Here is a 16,134-nt window from a genome sequence, read left to right as displayed (position 1 = left end):
TAGAAGTGAAGGATAAACTGAGTGAATACCCCTGTGAGCATTCCACATCTGGGGAGCCTAAAAAATAAACCTTGATTTAACCCAAGAAATATTGAGTGAAAATTTATTGGTTCATACAATGAACAATATTTCACAATCTGGGGGGGATAAAAATAAGCAAAGTATGGTTTTCCTCCTCAAAAAAGCTTGCAAACTACTTGAGTTGGATGTGCAGAGTATAGGGTTTGGACAGAATTGTTCGCAGGATAACTGAACATAGACATATAAGAAAGAAAAACCGAATCTGCAGATATAGACCTGAGAGTTTACTAAGCAGTAGTTGAATCAACAATGAGTTGGATGAGCCACCAAAAGAAATAATAAAGAAAGGAAAGAGAAGATCAAAGAGAAAAGCTTTGTAATTTTCTATGTTAGAGAGTTTTCCAAAGAGATAAAGCCTATCAAAGGAGGTGATGAAAATCTTCTTTGAAAATGGGACACTTGGGGAGGAAATTCACTAGGCTTCCTTATGTTAGGACATAAACCCAGTGGTCCTTGTGATTTATAATCTTCTGAGATGAGCATACATGCCAGTTACTTCCTTGGCAATGGGATCACTATGAGTTTGGTCATTGGAACAATTCCTAATTTTCGCGCTGCTCCTTGTACTAACACACTTCCCACTGAAGTATTTTGTCAAAGACCCCAAATGCTGTCCTTTCTTTATCATATGTAATAAAATCAGTGCGTGATTCTGGCTTCTCCATTAAGTTGTAAGGACCCAAGAGCAGAGACTATGCCTTACGTGTTGAATAAATTGATTAATAAATTGTATTTTCCACATATTTGTGATTTTCACACAAGCCTAACAAAGTATCTAGCACATACAATATGAGTATTAAGTATTTGTAAATTGATTAAATTCTAGGTGTTTCAGTGGTAGTGAGGGGATGGGAAAGGACAGGCATCTCTGATTGACAGACTGCTAGCTGCTTAAACATGAGTGTCCAGGGCTAACTGTCAGTTAGTCACACTGATCAACAAGGGTATTTCCCCACAATGTTGGCTTTCTTCAAATTCCGTAAGCTCATTTGTAGAAATGGTTGATCACTGGAGCCAAACCAGTGGACAAGGAAGACTGTTATGCACAGTAACTTTGCTGATAATTCTGGATTCCTCTGCTTTTTCTTAACAAAGGAGCCATGAGGGAAGAAAACAAATCCTCTACCTTAGATTTCATCCTCCTGGGTGTTACTGGTCAGCAAGAGCAGGAAGATTTCTTCTTCATCCTCTTCCTGTTTGTTTATCCCATCGCATTGATTGGAAACTTGCTCACCATCTTGGCCATTCATTCTGACATTCGCCTCCACAACCACATGTATTGTTTCCTGGCCAACCTCTCCTTTGTTGACATCTTCTTCTCCTCTGTAACACTCCCTAAGATGCTGGCAAACCATCTTTTGGGCACCGAGGCCGTCTCCTTTGGGGGATGCCTAAGGCAAATACATTTGATAATAGCCTTGGACAACACAGACAACTATATCTTGGCAGCAATGGCAGATGATCATGCTGTGGCCATCAGTCGCCCACTTCATTACACAACAATTATGAGCCCACGGTCTTGTGTCCTGCTAGTTGTTGGGTCTTGGGTGGTTGGAAATGCCAATGCTCTCCCACACACTCTGCTCACAGTTGGTCTGTCCTTCTGTGGAAGCCAGAAAGTGGCAAACTTCTACTGTTACATTGCCTCTTTGCTCAAGCTGTCTTGTTCTAACATCCACTTCAATGTGAAGATGATATATCTAGGGATTGGTGTTTTCTCCGTGCCATTACTATGCATTGTCATCTCCTATGTTCATGTGTTTTCCACGGTGTTACAGGTTCCATCCACCAAAGGTGTGCTCAAAGCCTTCTCTACCTGTGGTTCCCACCTCACAGTTGTTTCTTTGTACTATGGGACGATCATGGGCATGTATTTCCGCCCTCTGACTAGTTACAGCCTAAAGGATGCTGTAATAACAGTGATGTACATGGCAATGACACCAATGTTAAATCCTTTCATCTATAGTTTCAGAAGTAGGGACATGAAATCTGCCCTGGGGAAACTCTTCAGCAAGAGAATCTCCTCATAACCAATGTGAGGTCATACAGTGGAGACTTCAGTCACCAATTAGGATGCACTTGGAAATCCATCCCCAATATCCTTCCACTCCTTTGATCTTTCCAGCTAGAAATTCCTCTTCTCAGAAATTTGTAGCAATTTAAGAGGCATGTTATTGAAACTATTTCTTTGTACTCATTTCTACTCCTTTGGGCAGAGTGGCAGCGCACAATATTGGGTTCATGTCCCAACTATTGTGCTGACTATCAGAGTAAAGTTGGGCAGGAATGAGGCTCAGCTTCTACATCTACATATTAGGAATAACAATGTCTTGCTTAGCTACTTTCATAAAGTCTGAGGATCACAATGGTTCATACTTGGCAGGCTATAAATCACTATTCAAATGTCATTGTTACTGGGCTGTTATGTTTAATCACCCCTAGTGTGCATACAAACCTCTTAACACAGGAGCTGTCTTAACATATCACTGTACCTTTCACAGTTTTGGTCATATAAATTGCATCCAATGAATATTGGTGGAAAGCAGAATGAATGTATGAAAATATTAGTCTCTGAAATGTAATCTGATAATGATTATACATAATCATACTGGACATTACCCATCTACCACACACCTGGTAAATCTGAGACAATGTCAAACACACTAACATTCATATTATAGTGTCCCAGAAGGAGAAGAGAGAGACAAAGGGGCAGAGAATCTATTTGAAGAAATAATAGCTGAAAACTTTCCTAACCTCAGGAAAGAAGCAGACATCCAAGAACAGGAAGCACAGAGAGCACCAACCAAGATAAACCCGAAGAGGCCCACATCAAGACACATCATAATTGAAATGTTCAAAGTTAAAGATAAAGACAGAATACTAAAAGCTGCAAGAGAAAGCAACAAGTGACGCACAAAGGAAAGTCCATAAGGCTATCAGCTGACTTCTCAGCTGAAGTCCTACAGGCTAGAAGTGAGTGGTAGAATATATTTTAAGTGCTAAAAGGGAAAAACCTATAGCCAAGAATACTCTATCCAGCAAGGTTATCATTCAGAATGGAAGGAGAGATAATTTCCCAAACAAGCAAAAATTAGAGGAGTTTATCACCAAGAAATCAGTTCTACAAGGAATGCTGAAGGGACTTATTTCAGTGGGAAAGAAAAGACCACAAATAGGAATAAGAAAAATCTAAAAAAGAAAAAAGGCAATAAAATCATTGGTAAAGGCAAAAATACAGTAAAGGTAGCAGATCAACCACCTATGAAGATAATATGATGGATAAAAGACAAAAGTACTAAAATTAGCTATTTCAATAATAAGAGTGTAACGGATAGACACACAAAAAATAAGAGATTACATATGATTTCAAAAACATAAAATGTGGGAGGAGGGGACTAAAAGAGTAGAGTTTTTAGAAAGAGGTCAAACTAAAGAGACTATCAACTCCATATAGATTGCTATGTATGTAAAATATTATATATGAACCTGATGATAATCCTGAAACAGAAACCTATAATAAAAAACAAATATGTAAGAGAAAGGAAATGAAACATATTACTGAAGAAAGCCATCAAACCACAAGAGAAGAGAGCAAGAGAAGAAAAAGGAACAGAGAAGAACTACTAAAACATCCAGAGAAAAAATAACAAAATGGCAATAAATACACATTTGTCAATAGCTACTTTAAATGTCAAGGGAGTAAATGCTCCAATCAAAAGGCATAAGGTGGCTGATTGGATAAAAAAAAAAAAAAACAAGACCCATGCATGTGCTGCATACAAGAGACACACTGCAGACCTAAAGACATACATAAACTTACAGTGAAAGGATGGAAAAAGATATTACTTCAAATGTCAAAGAAAAGTAAGATGGGATAGCAATACTTATATCAGACAAAATAAACTTTAAAACAAAAACTGTAATGAGAGACAAAGAAGTACAATACATAATGATAAAGGGAACAATCTAACAAGAGGATATAACACCTGTAATTATCTACACACTGAACATAGGAGCACCTAAATATATAAAGCAATTATTAACAGACAGAAGAGAAGAAATAGACAGTAACACAGTAATAGTAGGGAACTTTAATGCTCCATTTACACGAAAGGATAGATCATCCAAACAGAAGATCAATAAGGAAACATTGGCCTTACATGACACATTAGACCAGATGGACTTAGTAGATATATATAGAACATTCCATCCAAAAACCACAGAGCACACATTCTTTCCAAATGCACGTGGAACATTCTCCAGGATTGATCCATATTAGGCCACAAAGCAAGTCTCAATAAACTTAAGGAGATTGAAATAATACCAAGCATCTTTTCTGACCACAATGGTATAAAACTAGAAATCAACTACAGAAAGAAATCTAAAAAGCCACAAATACGTGGAGATTAAACAAAATGCTATTGAACAACGATGGAGTCAATGAAGAAATCAAAGGAGAAACCAAAAAATACCTGGAGACAAATGAAAATGAAAATGTGACATGCCAAAATCTATGGGATGCAGCAAAAGGGGTTCTAAGAGGGAAGTTTATAGAAATTCAGGCCTACCTCAAACCTGAAAAATGTCAAATGAACAATCGAACATTGCATCTAAAGGAAGAGGAAAAAGAAGAACAAACAAAGGCCAAAGTCAGAAGAAGGAAGGAAATAATAAAAATCAGAGCAGAAATAAATGAAATAGAGACTTAAAAAAAAAAAACAGAAAAAAATCAATGAAACCAAGAGCCAGTTCTTTGAAAAGATAAAGAAAATTGACAATCCTTTAGCTAAAATCACCAAGAAAAAAAGAAAGAAGACCCAAACAAAATCAGAAATGGAAGAGGAGAAATTACAATGGACACTTAAGAAATGCAAATGATTATAAGAGAATACTATGGAAAGCTATATGCCAACAAATTGGACAATCTAGAAGAAATGGATAAATTCTTAGAATCATACAACCTTCCAAAACTGCATCAAGAAGAGGTAGAGAATTTGTATAGACCAATCATCAATAAGGATATCAAAACAGTAATCAAAAACATCCCAAGAAATAAAAGTCCAGGACCAGATGGCTTCCCTGGTTAATTCTACCAAACATTCAAACAAGACTTAATACCTATCCTTCTCAAACTTTTCCCAAAAATTGAAGAGTAGGGGAAGCTTCCTCACTCATTCTACAAAGCCAACATTATCCTGATACCAAAACCAAACAAGGACAACACAAAAAAAGAAAATTACAGGCCAAATTCATTGATGAACATCAATGCAAAAATCCTCAACAAAATACTAGCAAATCGAATACAACAATGCATTGAAAAGATCATACACCATGATCAAGTGGGATTTAGTCCAGGGATGCAGGGGTGGTTCAACGTCTGCAAATCAATCGTGATACACCACATTAACAAAATGAAGAATAAAAATCACATGATCATCTCAATAGATGCAGAGAAAGTATTTGACAAGATAGAGCATCCATTTATAATAAAACCTCTAAAGAAAATGGGTATAGAAAGAAAATACCTCAGCATAATAAACCGCCATATATGACAAACCCACAGCAAATATCATTCTTAGTGGAGAAAAACTGAAAGCTATCCCTCCAAGAACAGGAAACAGACAAGGATGCCCACTTTCATCACTCTTATTTAACATAGTATTGGAAGTCCTAACCAGAGCAATCAGGCAAGAAAAAGAAATAAAAGGGATCTAAATTGGAAAGGAAGAAATGAAACTGTCACTATTTGCAGACGATACAATTTTATATATAGAAAACCCTAAAGAATGTGCTAAAAAGCTTTTAGAAATAAGAAATGAATATAGTCAAGCTGCAGGATATAAAGTTAACATACAAAAATCAGTTGCATTTCTATACACTAAAAATGAGGTAGCAGAAATAGAAATTAAGAATACAATCCCATTTACAATTGCAACAAAAAAGAATAAAATACCCAGGAGTAAACTTAACGAAAGAGGTGAAAGATCTGTACACCAAAAACTATAAGACATTGTTGAAAGAAACTGAAGAAGGCACAAAGAAGTGGAAAGATATTCCGTGCTCTTGGATTGGAAGAATTAACATAGTTAAAATGTCCATACTTCCTAAAGCGATCTACAGATTCAATGCAATCCCTATCAAAGTTCCAACAACATTTTTCACAGAAATAGAACAAAGAATCCGAAAATTTATATGGGACAACAAAAGACCCCGAATAGCCAAAGGAATCCTGAGAAAAAAGACCAAAGCTGGAGGTATCACACTCTCTGACTTCAAAATATACTACAAAGTTATAGTAACTAAAACATTGTCACACTGACACAAAAACAGACACACAGATCAATGAAATAGAATTGAGAGCCAAGAAATAAATCCACACATATATGGACAGCTAATTTTCGACAGAAAATAACCTAAAAATAACCAGAGATAACCTACCTGAGTAAAGAATTTTGCGTTATGAAACTGTTCTCTGAATACTTTGATATCCTTCAGTATTTTCTGGCATTGGTGTTTTGTTGAGAAAAACCAGAAGCTAAGTTGATTGTCTATCTCCTTTTAGGTAATCTGTTATTCTCTGTTATTGAAATTTTTATTCATAAAAATGTTATTCCTATAATAAAATACCAAAATATCAATAAGATACATCTAAGTATATTTTCACTTGTGTCATCCAGAGCATGGCATAGCTTTTGATTATGTTCTGGGTTTTTTGTTTGTTTTGTTGTTGCGGTTGTGGTTGTTGTTTTAAGGTTAGCACCTGAGCTAACATTTGTTGCCAATCTTCTTTTCTTCTTCTTCTTCTTCTCCCCAGTGTCCCCCAGTACACAGTTGTATATTTTAGTTGTAGATCCTTCTGGTTGTGCTATGTGGGACGCCGCCTCATCATGGCCTGAGGAGCAGTGCCATATCCGCACCCAGGATCCAAACCGAAGAAACCCTGGGCTGCCAGAGCAGAGCGTGTGAACTCAACCACTTGGCATGGCACCGGCCCCAAATTGTGCTCTGGTTTCTGATTCTCCATAATATTACCTTTTTTTTCAACTTCAATTGCTGCTTTTGTTCTACTTGTTATTGCTTTTGGTGGAACTACTAATTCTTAAGTTGGGCCTCCATGTTCTCTCCAACACCCTACATTCCTGCTCTCCTTTGTTGTTTTAAATTTCTTGTCCTCTTCCTCGAGGAGGGACTTCTGCTACAGTCTAAATATTTGTTTTCCCCCAAATGTCATACGTTGACATCCTAATGCCGAAGGTGATGGAATTAGGAGGTGAGACTTTTGGGAGGTGTTTATTTCATGAGGGTGGAGCCCTCAGGAATGGGATTAGTGTTCTTGTAAAAGAGACCTCACAAAGCTCCCTTGCCCCTTCTGCCATGTGAGGACACAAGGAAAAGTGCCTTCTATGAACCAAGAAGCCCTCAGCAAATACCAAATTTGCCAGTGCCATGATCCTGGACTTCTCAAGCATCCAGAACTGTGAAAAATAAATTTATGTTGTTTATAAGCTACCCAGTCTGTGTTATAGCAGCCTGAAGAGACAAGACAACTTCTGACCCAAAAGTTACCAATTTATTTTCTGAATTGTCAGTTCAGCCTGAAATACCAATTAAAATAATCTGTTCTGCTCCTTATTCACTTCTGCCTACTGTTTCTATGTCAATTTCATTTTCATCTAAATTTGTTTCTGTTGGATGCTCTATTTTAAATGTCTTAAGAACATGAAACAATTTTTCAAAAATTGTCTGTTCACTTCCTTAAATTACTTTCAAATATACGTTTTTCTTCCAAGTACTTAAGGTGTTGTTTCTCTTCTCTTACTCTGCAAATATATGCCCTAGACAAACGTTTTTAAGTGTCTTAAACTAGAAGAAATTTCACAAAGCCTGGAATTTTCTAACAGACAGTTAAAATTAGCCTCTCTCACCATCCACAGGATTTTCTCTCTAGGGCATGGAAGATCAGAGATTCATTTCGTAGACTACTGAAAGCTGTAGTCAGTACACACAGATATATTTGCAATGTTTGAGGTTAAAACATGATTTTCTTCGTGGTTCCCTTTGACGGCATTGCACAATCCTCGCCCCTAATGGGTACCCAAGATAAAACATGGAGGTAGGAAGAGATTCTGAGAAGGACATATAGAAGAAAATGTGATTACTAGGAAGAAAATCTTGATCATGAGATGTTATCTTATCCCCGTCTGGGGAGCCCATGTCCTGGACACTGGTGCATGATCTGATGACAGGGCAGGTAACAACAGAGCAAACAGCATGGTGCAACCTGAAATGTGTCTAAAGGAAAATGCAATTCAATAAATGTTCCAACATCTATCATGTACAGAATCTGAAGAAGGTTTTGGAAAGTTGTCCAACAACTACACAACTAGTCACAAAATAAGCAGTCAATAGGTAATACTCTAGGTAGTAAAGGTACTGGTGGAGAGGTAGCAAAATAACAGTTAACACTGACTAAGTGTTAACTGTGTGCCAGGCTCTGGTTTAAGAACTTTTCAGATATTAATTCATTTGTTCCTCATAACGGCTTTATTGGGGTGTTATGATTGTTGCTGTTGTTATTCCAATTACAGAAATGAGTAAGTTTGTTAAATAACTGTCCAAAGTCAGTTACAGCCAGTAAGAAGCAGGGCCTCAACTGAAACCCAGCCCAAGCTCAGTCTTCACCATGGTCCTCTACAGAAAGGTAGTGACCTCTCTGCCACAGGAGGTGCTAAGACATGGCATAATGAACATTAATCAGGGCTGTTATAAGGTGACACATGATAATATCTAGGCTCTTTCCTTCTCTAAGAATCTAAAAAATTCAGATACTCTCAAGATACTAGAAAAAAGAAAGTTTAACTTCCAGCATAACCCTCCTCAAGACACATCATAGACAAAAGGTGAAATATAACTCTTCGTCGCACATTTAACACAAGAAAGGCTTCATCATAGCCTAGAATAAAGACTAGGAGCTCAATTGTAGCCCAGTCCTTGTATCTCATGGAGTGATTCTAGTTTGTGCCAAACAGCAGAGGACAGGGGCCCACCTCCCAACAAAGAGGCTAGAATAAGTCAGCCCAGGACTTGGACCCTGGAGACACACTCTCTCGGTAACCATCTCATCTATCCTCACTTCGAGAACTCTGAGAAAGATTGCTCTTGAGAACCACTGTGTCCCCTCAGGGAACAGCTGTGGGAGTGTCTAATCAGTCTCAACAATTACTCTGAGTATGGCGGGATGAAGACCCAAGGGATTCGTATTTCAAGAGACTTTATAACCTAGGGAATAGTTCACAATTTTCTCTATCCTATGATCCATCCTGCTGCCTTGAGAAAGAAACTAGAGTTTTCATCCTCAGGCTCCATAAAGTAAAGCTCATTCTACTTCTTCTCCTGCATGTTGGAAAACTCAGGGCTCCTCTTTCCAAATCATCCAAGTTCTATCTCCTCTGCCTCTGGAGCAGAGGACCAGAGACTCACTCTCCTGGACTACTCCTGGCACTTTCTCTGGCATGCCTGCCTCCAAAAAGGGATGCTAACTGAGCTAACAGATGCTAGCCCAGCTGGTTGTACACTTCCCACTTGTGGAAGAGGTGTGAGGGCCACAGGACCAGAACCCTTTTTGACAGCATCTGAGCTGTCTCCCCAGGGAGGGACTGTGGATGTTGGAGAAGAGAGTCTTTATGACATTGACATCAACTGATAGACAGCCAGCAACTGCACTACCTGCATTATTTTCTTTGACCCTCACAACACCCCCCAAGAGGTAAGCAGAATTATTTTGTCATTTTATCAGATGAAAAACTGATGAATTGAATTGTCTAAAGTCCCACACAGTGGGAAAACTAGGACTCACACCTTGGCCTGAATCCAGAACCCAAGATCTCAAAATCAAGTAGAGAGAGAGGGAGAGAACACTCCCCTTTTGACAGATGGCTATCTTTGAGTTCTCTCCATGAAAAGGGGATGGGGTAGGGGGAGTTCTGATTTGTATCTCTCAAGTCAGAGCTCTCTCTAACTCTTGAAGTTGAGTGTGTTGTGTATTGTGTGTGTGTGTGTGTGGTGTGTGTGTGTGGTATGTATATGTCTTTGTGCACTCACACAAGCCCATTGTCAGAGAGGAGCTAGAAACCCACCTGTACTCCTACATTCAATGGGCATGCTAACAGGCCCCTTCAGAAAATTCTGCTATTTCGTTGTCAGAGCACTGATGGGCTCAACTATCAGGGAGACTCAAAGCACTTAGAGGACAATGTTAGGCCTTGTCTGCTACCCCTGAAGCCAAGGGGAGGCATTTGGCCTCATGTGTCCCTGAAAACTTGTCCTCAGCACTGTTACTCTCATGTTATGGAATTCTCAGAGCACAAACACTTCCCAGAAAGAGTATTTTAGCACGAAGCATTGCCTGGACTCCTGGCATCTTCCCAGTGAAATCAACCCTCTCACTTTGCCTCTAGCATTCACGATGATGCACCTCCTGCTCCTCTTCCTGGGAGTACAAGTTTCTTTCACCTCCCCCTCCAGGTTTTCTGCAGAAACCCTCCCTCCCCATGATGACCTACTACATGTTGCAGTATGGATTCCTATCCTCAAGTGCCTGTGCTCAGAAACTGCCATCACCTGGTTCCTTGTTTCTTTAATTGCCACATTGATTACATCAACATCTTATCTTTCTGGTGCTACTTTTCTTACATTCTTTGACTCTTTTATTTTATTACCATGTGGTTGTACACATACCAGATTGTCACTCAAAAATGTTGCCCTGTTGATCAGTCACTTTATTTATATGTCCAAATATCTATATTTACATTTTTAAAAGATTGTGTATGTCTATTACGAGAAAGAGTTAGTGCAAACCACATCCACCATCTTGATTCTTAGTTCCCAATGAATACAGAACAAAGTTCTTGCATTGCTTCAAAATCCTCCAAAACACTAACCAAAACTTTTTTCCTGACTGAATCTTCCTGCTTTTATCCTGTGCTCCAAATAAAGGTATATAACTCCTCTTTGCCTGAAGTTTTCCTCAAACGTATGGATAACTTGTCTTTGAGATTTTCTTCATGATAAGGAACTTGAACTTCACCTGTTAGGGGATGCTAGACAGTGAGTGTTTAAAATATTACAAATATACTATTGGTTTCCATAAACAGACTTCTCTTTAAAGAAGGTTGCCTGAGAAAGGAAGAATATAAATAAGAAATTAAGTCAGGGAGCCAACCCTGATGGCCTAGTAGTCAAAGTTTGGCACTCCCACTTTGGCAGCATGCATTCAGTTCCCGGGCATGGAACCACACCACCCATCTATTAGTTGCCATGCTGTGGTGGTGGTTCACATAGAAGAACTAGAAGGACTTACAATGAGGATATACAACCGTGTACTAGGGCTTCAGAGAGGAAAAAAGCAAGATTGGCCACAGATGTTAGCTCAGGGTGAATCTTTCCCTGCGAAAAGCAAAAAAAAAAATTCATTACAGAAATGAGGTGGTGGCTAGAGTGACAAGACTGAGAAACATTCATTGAATGACTAAAGAGACTACAATATGTTTACTAGTCAGACCATGCTTTCCTCTTTTTTTTTTTTTTTTTGGTGAGGAAGATTGGCCTTGAGCTGATGTCTGTTGCCAATCTTCCTCTTTTTGCTTGAGGAAGATAGTTGCTGAGCTAACATCTGTGCCAATCTTACTCTGTTTTTTGTATGTGGGATGCCACCACAGCATGGCTTGATGAGCAATGTGTAGGTCCATGCCTCAGATCCCACCATGGACCCCGGCCCGCAGAAATGGAGCACACAAACTTAACCACTACACCACCCAACCGACCCCCAAGTCAATGGGTTCTTGAGGTAGATATTGGAGGTAGAAAACACTGCAACTGAAAGAACGGTGGAGCAATATAGCTGGAGAAACAAAAAAGAATGAGGATGACAGAATATTGGGTGCATGGACACTTTTCTTCTGACTCTTTGGAGAAAACAGACAGATGGAAGTACGTGTATGGTACGATACACAGGGGAGAATGTTGAGGAAATATTATGTCTCTCACCACAGAGATAAAAGCTATTCTAGAATGAATAACGTGCTCCCTTTCAGGATGGATACTTTTACTACATACGCATGTATTGTTTTATGTGCTAAAATTTACATATACATTTACACCATACATCGTACAGCAACTTGGGTTTTTCCATCACGTTAAGATTTTTGAAGATTTTTCCATCTGAATTCATTCATTTTAACTGTTGCAGAATTCATTAATAAGAAAATGTCACAAATAACTTATCCATTTCTATATATTGTCGTGTATATATGACAATATACATACTTTGAATGTCTTCTGGAACACGTGTCAGAGTTTCTCTAGGGTCCAATCAAGAAGTGGAATTGCTGAGTCAGTTAGAGGCGCAAGAATTTGCAGCTTGCCTAGATATTGGATAATTGTTCTCCAAATGATCATACTAATTTTTCTATTTTTTCCCTACACTTGAAATTGTCAGACTTTACACTTACTCCAAGGCAATGGATGTTAAACTGAATTTTGTTTTAACTTGTTGAGCATCTTTTCTTTTGGTTACTGGCCACACTAGCTTCTTCTTCTATGACTTGTCTATTCAAGCCTGCTGCCATTATTTCCTACTGGGTTTTTGGTTTTTTTCTCATTAGTGTGTAAGACTCTTCTGTATTCTGAACACGAATCATTTATTGATTATGTGCACAGCATGTACCTCTTCCAGTCCATGACTTGTTTTTCTCCTTCCTTTATGGTGTCTGTCTCATGGAAATGTTTTATTTTTCACGTAGTCAAATTTTACATTTTCTCGTTTGTGTCCATTTTGTGCTAGATTAAGAAATTACTTCCTACCCTAATATCATAAACATATTTTGTTCTAAAGTTTCCAAAGCTTTGCTTTTCACAATTAAGTCATTAGGAATTATTTTTATGTATGGGTATCCAATTGTCCCAGTACTCTTTACCAAACAGTCAATCCTACTGTTCCCTGCCTGTTTCTAAAACAGCCCAGGTCATGTACCAATTTATGATAAACACTTGATCTGTTTCTAGGCTCTCTAGTCTGTTACATAGATGTGTTTGTCAGTCCCTATGACAGTACTAAGCCATTGTATGAAGGACCAGAGTAAATCATTTTCGTACTTTATGGGACCATTCCTCTCTCCTTTGTCTTTTAATTCAAATAGTCTTAACTCTTCTTGGTTCTTTGTTCTTCTATTAAATTTTTGGATCTGTTTACTAAGTTACATGTTTAAAAGAAACCTATGGTGTTTTGACTGAGATTGGAATGAATTCATAGATTAATTAGAGAAGAATTGACATTTTTACAACATTGAGTCTCCATTAACTTTCCTTATCTCCATATTTTGTAGGTATTCCTTTCGTCATTCAGTAAAGTTTCATAATTTTTGAATAGTCTTGGACCTCATTTGTTAGAATTATTTCTAGATTCCTTAAATTTCTCTTGCAATAGGGAATAGGAAGTATTCCTTAAATTATATTTTACAATTTATTTTTACTTAAATATAACAACAGTATTGATTTTTTTAACAATGGCTTATATCAGACAAACTTGCTGAAACCTCTTACTTCTAAAGAGTTTCTTGGAATTCCTTTGGAGACAATCATTTTGGAGACAATCGTATTCTTGAATTCTATTTGTTTTGATTTTTCCTTTTCAATTATTATATGGAAAAAATTTCTTCTAGTGCTCTTTTCACAATAAGACAAGGCTTCAAGTGCTTTATGCAGAAGACTAAATATAAACTCCCTGCTTCCTGTGGATCTGTGGCCACATCTCCTGGGAGCCACCATAGCATCAGCTCTGGGCTACAACACTTGCTCTTGAGTTTTCTTTATCTTTCTCATTCCTACATAACACCATTTCTTTCTTTTAGGTTTGTCACATGTTTTTTCTTTTTCTTTAACAATTTATATAGACTTTCTATGTGTTTTAATAGTAATGGGACCTGTCAACATCAGCTGAGTCTGCCATGTTGCCAAGAGCCCCACCTCTAAAATATTATGTATCTCTACCATATGAGCTAACCATGGTCTGTGAGCCCTCCAGTTCTACTGAACCCCTCTCACTCTGAGACATTATGATTCTATGTATATATGATATGGGAAAGGGCATTTAAGAGAGAAAACCAAATTCATTTAGGTGCAGAGATGAAGCACATCATATTTAGGGAAAAGATAATTTTACCTGTTTCCCCTGTGTTAGCATATCATTCTCAACAGTACTGTAGGAGACACTGAGAATTAGTGGTTAAACTCATTATAGATTGAATTATTGAGTAGAGGTCTCTTTAGAAAAATTAGTGAATTGCTTAGGATATCTTGGACCCCAGTAACAAATAAATGTAAAATGTGCAAGTGTATAAACAGAGTAAAGTTTATTTCTCTCTGATGTAACAGTTCTAGTGAGTGTCCTTGGTGCTGGTGGCCTCCTGGTTGTAGAGAACTAAGGACACAGGCTCATTCCACTGTGTGACTCCATCACCCCATTTAACCTCCTGGCCATTTGCATCCTCCTTGCCCAGGGGGAAAGTGAATTTGGAAGAAGCCCAGAATTGCAACACATGGATGGATTGGCTAGAACTCAGTCTCATGACCAAACCTCAGTACAAGGGAGCCTGGGAAATGTAGTCTAGTTGCGTGTCCAGGAAGAAGAGATCAAAGTGGATTTGAGTGAGATGCTAGTAGTCTCTGCCACAATTAGTATGCTTCAGAGTCAAGGTGGATGAAAGGAGGGAACCAATAGCAAAACAGTTAAGAGAACCTTACAATATTTCAGGCAGAAAGTGATGGTAGTCAAAGATAAAGCACTGAGACAATAAGTACAAAACTTATGTATGAATTATTCAAAATTAAGAATCAATAAGATCACATGTGGAGGTGAGGGATAACATGAGTGATAGTACCTGGTAGCATCCCACATGTGGGGAACCCATGAAATAAACATGGGTATGCTCAAACTGTTGAGTTCAAACTTACTAGTGCAAAAAATGAACAATATTCCCAATAATTTCTGTAAGCGAGGTAAAAATAAACAAGATATGGTTCTCTTCTTCAAAAAAGATAACAGTCTACTTAGGTGGGATAAGCAGAGTATGAGGCCAGACATGTTGCCAAGATGACTGAATGTGGAAATATGAGAAACCAGATCAAGCCTACAGATACAGACCTGAGAGTCCACTAAGAAGCAGTTGAAGTCATGATACAGTTGGATGAGTCACCAAAGGAAAGAATAAAGAAAGGGAAGACAAGGTTGAAGAGCGGATTTGGGTGAGATGTTAGAGAAAAACATTATGATTACATATATTTAATAGTTTTGAATAGAGACAAAACTTATCCAGAAGGTGGTGAATGTCTACTTTAAACACTGATCTCGTATTGCTACAAACTAACCCCAATGGTCTTTGTGATTTACAGTCTTCTAATACCAGCGTAGATGCTTGTTATCTCCTGGCTCTGGGCTTATTCTGAGTTTGGTCAGTGGGACCATTTAAATTATCCAAGGTTCTCCTTGTACTGACCATCCTTTGCACTAGAGTGTATTTTCCAAGACCCCAAAATACTGTCCTTTCCTTTTCACATGTAATAAAATTAGTGTGTGATTCAGGCTTCTCCATTAAGTTCTGAGGTCCTTGAGAGCAGATACTATGTCATATATGAATAAACTATATTGTTCACATATTTATGATTTTTCTATGATGCCTAACAAAGTTTTTACCACACAGAAAATGAACTTTATTCATTAAATGATTAAACTACAGGAGTTTGGGTGATGGTTCTGGGGTTGGGGAGGTGGGGCATCTGTGATTCAAGATTGTCACTTGTAAAACATGAGTGTCCAGGGTTAATTGTCAATTAGTCCCACTGAACAACAGTGATGTATTAATTATCTCTAGATTTAGTAAATCCAGGTATAGACACAGCTGCCTCGCTAGCCAAAGTGGTGGTTTAGGATGATCATTACACATAACATTTCACTAATAATTCTACTTTATTCTCCCCTTTTCTGCTGAAGGGTCC

General features: G+C 38.1%; 1 protein-coding gene across 1 annotated transcript; it reads left to right on the top strand.

Moving 5' to 3' along the window:
- The first annotated feature begins 1,181 nt into the window (after window positions 1-1,181).
- Window positions 1,182-2,111, top strand: LOC106821982 (olfactory receptor 1A1-like). Its single transcript, XM_014826899.1, has one exon. The coding sequence runs from the start codon at window positions 1,182-1,184 to the stop codon at window positions 2,109-2,111; it is 930 nt and encodes a 309-aa protein (XP_014682385.1).
- Window positions 2,112-16,134: the final 14,023 nt, after the last annotated feature.

This window comes from Equus asinus, chromosome 13 (assembly GCF_041296235.1).
Source record: "Equus asinus isolate D_3611 breed Donkey chromosome 13, EquAss-T2T_v2, whole genome shotgun sequence".
Lineage (NCBI taxonomy): Eukaryota > Metazoa > Chordata > Mammalia > Perissodactyla > Equidae > Equus > Equus asinus.
Note: the sequence above shows the minus strand (reverse complement) of the source record. Positions and strands in the feature narration are given on the sequence as shown.

Excerpts from the sequence above, each read along its gene's own strand:
- LOC106821982 (XM_014826899.1), top strand. The coding sequence starts at position 1,182 with ATGAGGGAAGAAAACAAATCCTCTACCTTAGATTTCATCCTCCTGGGT.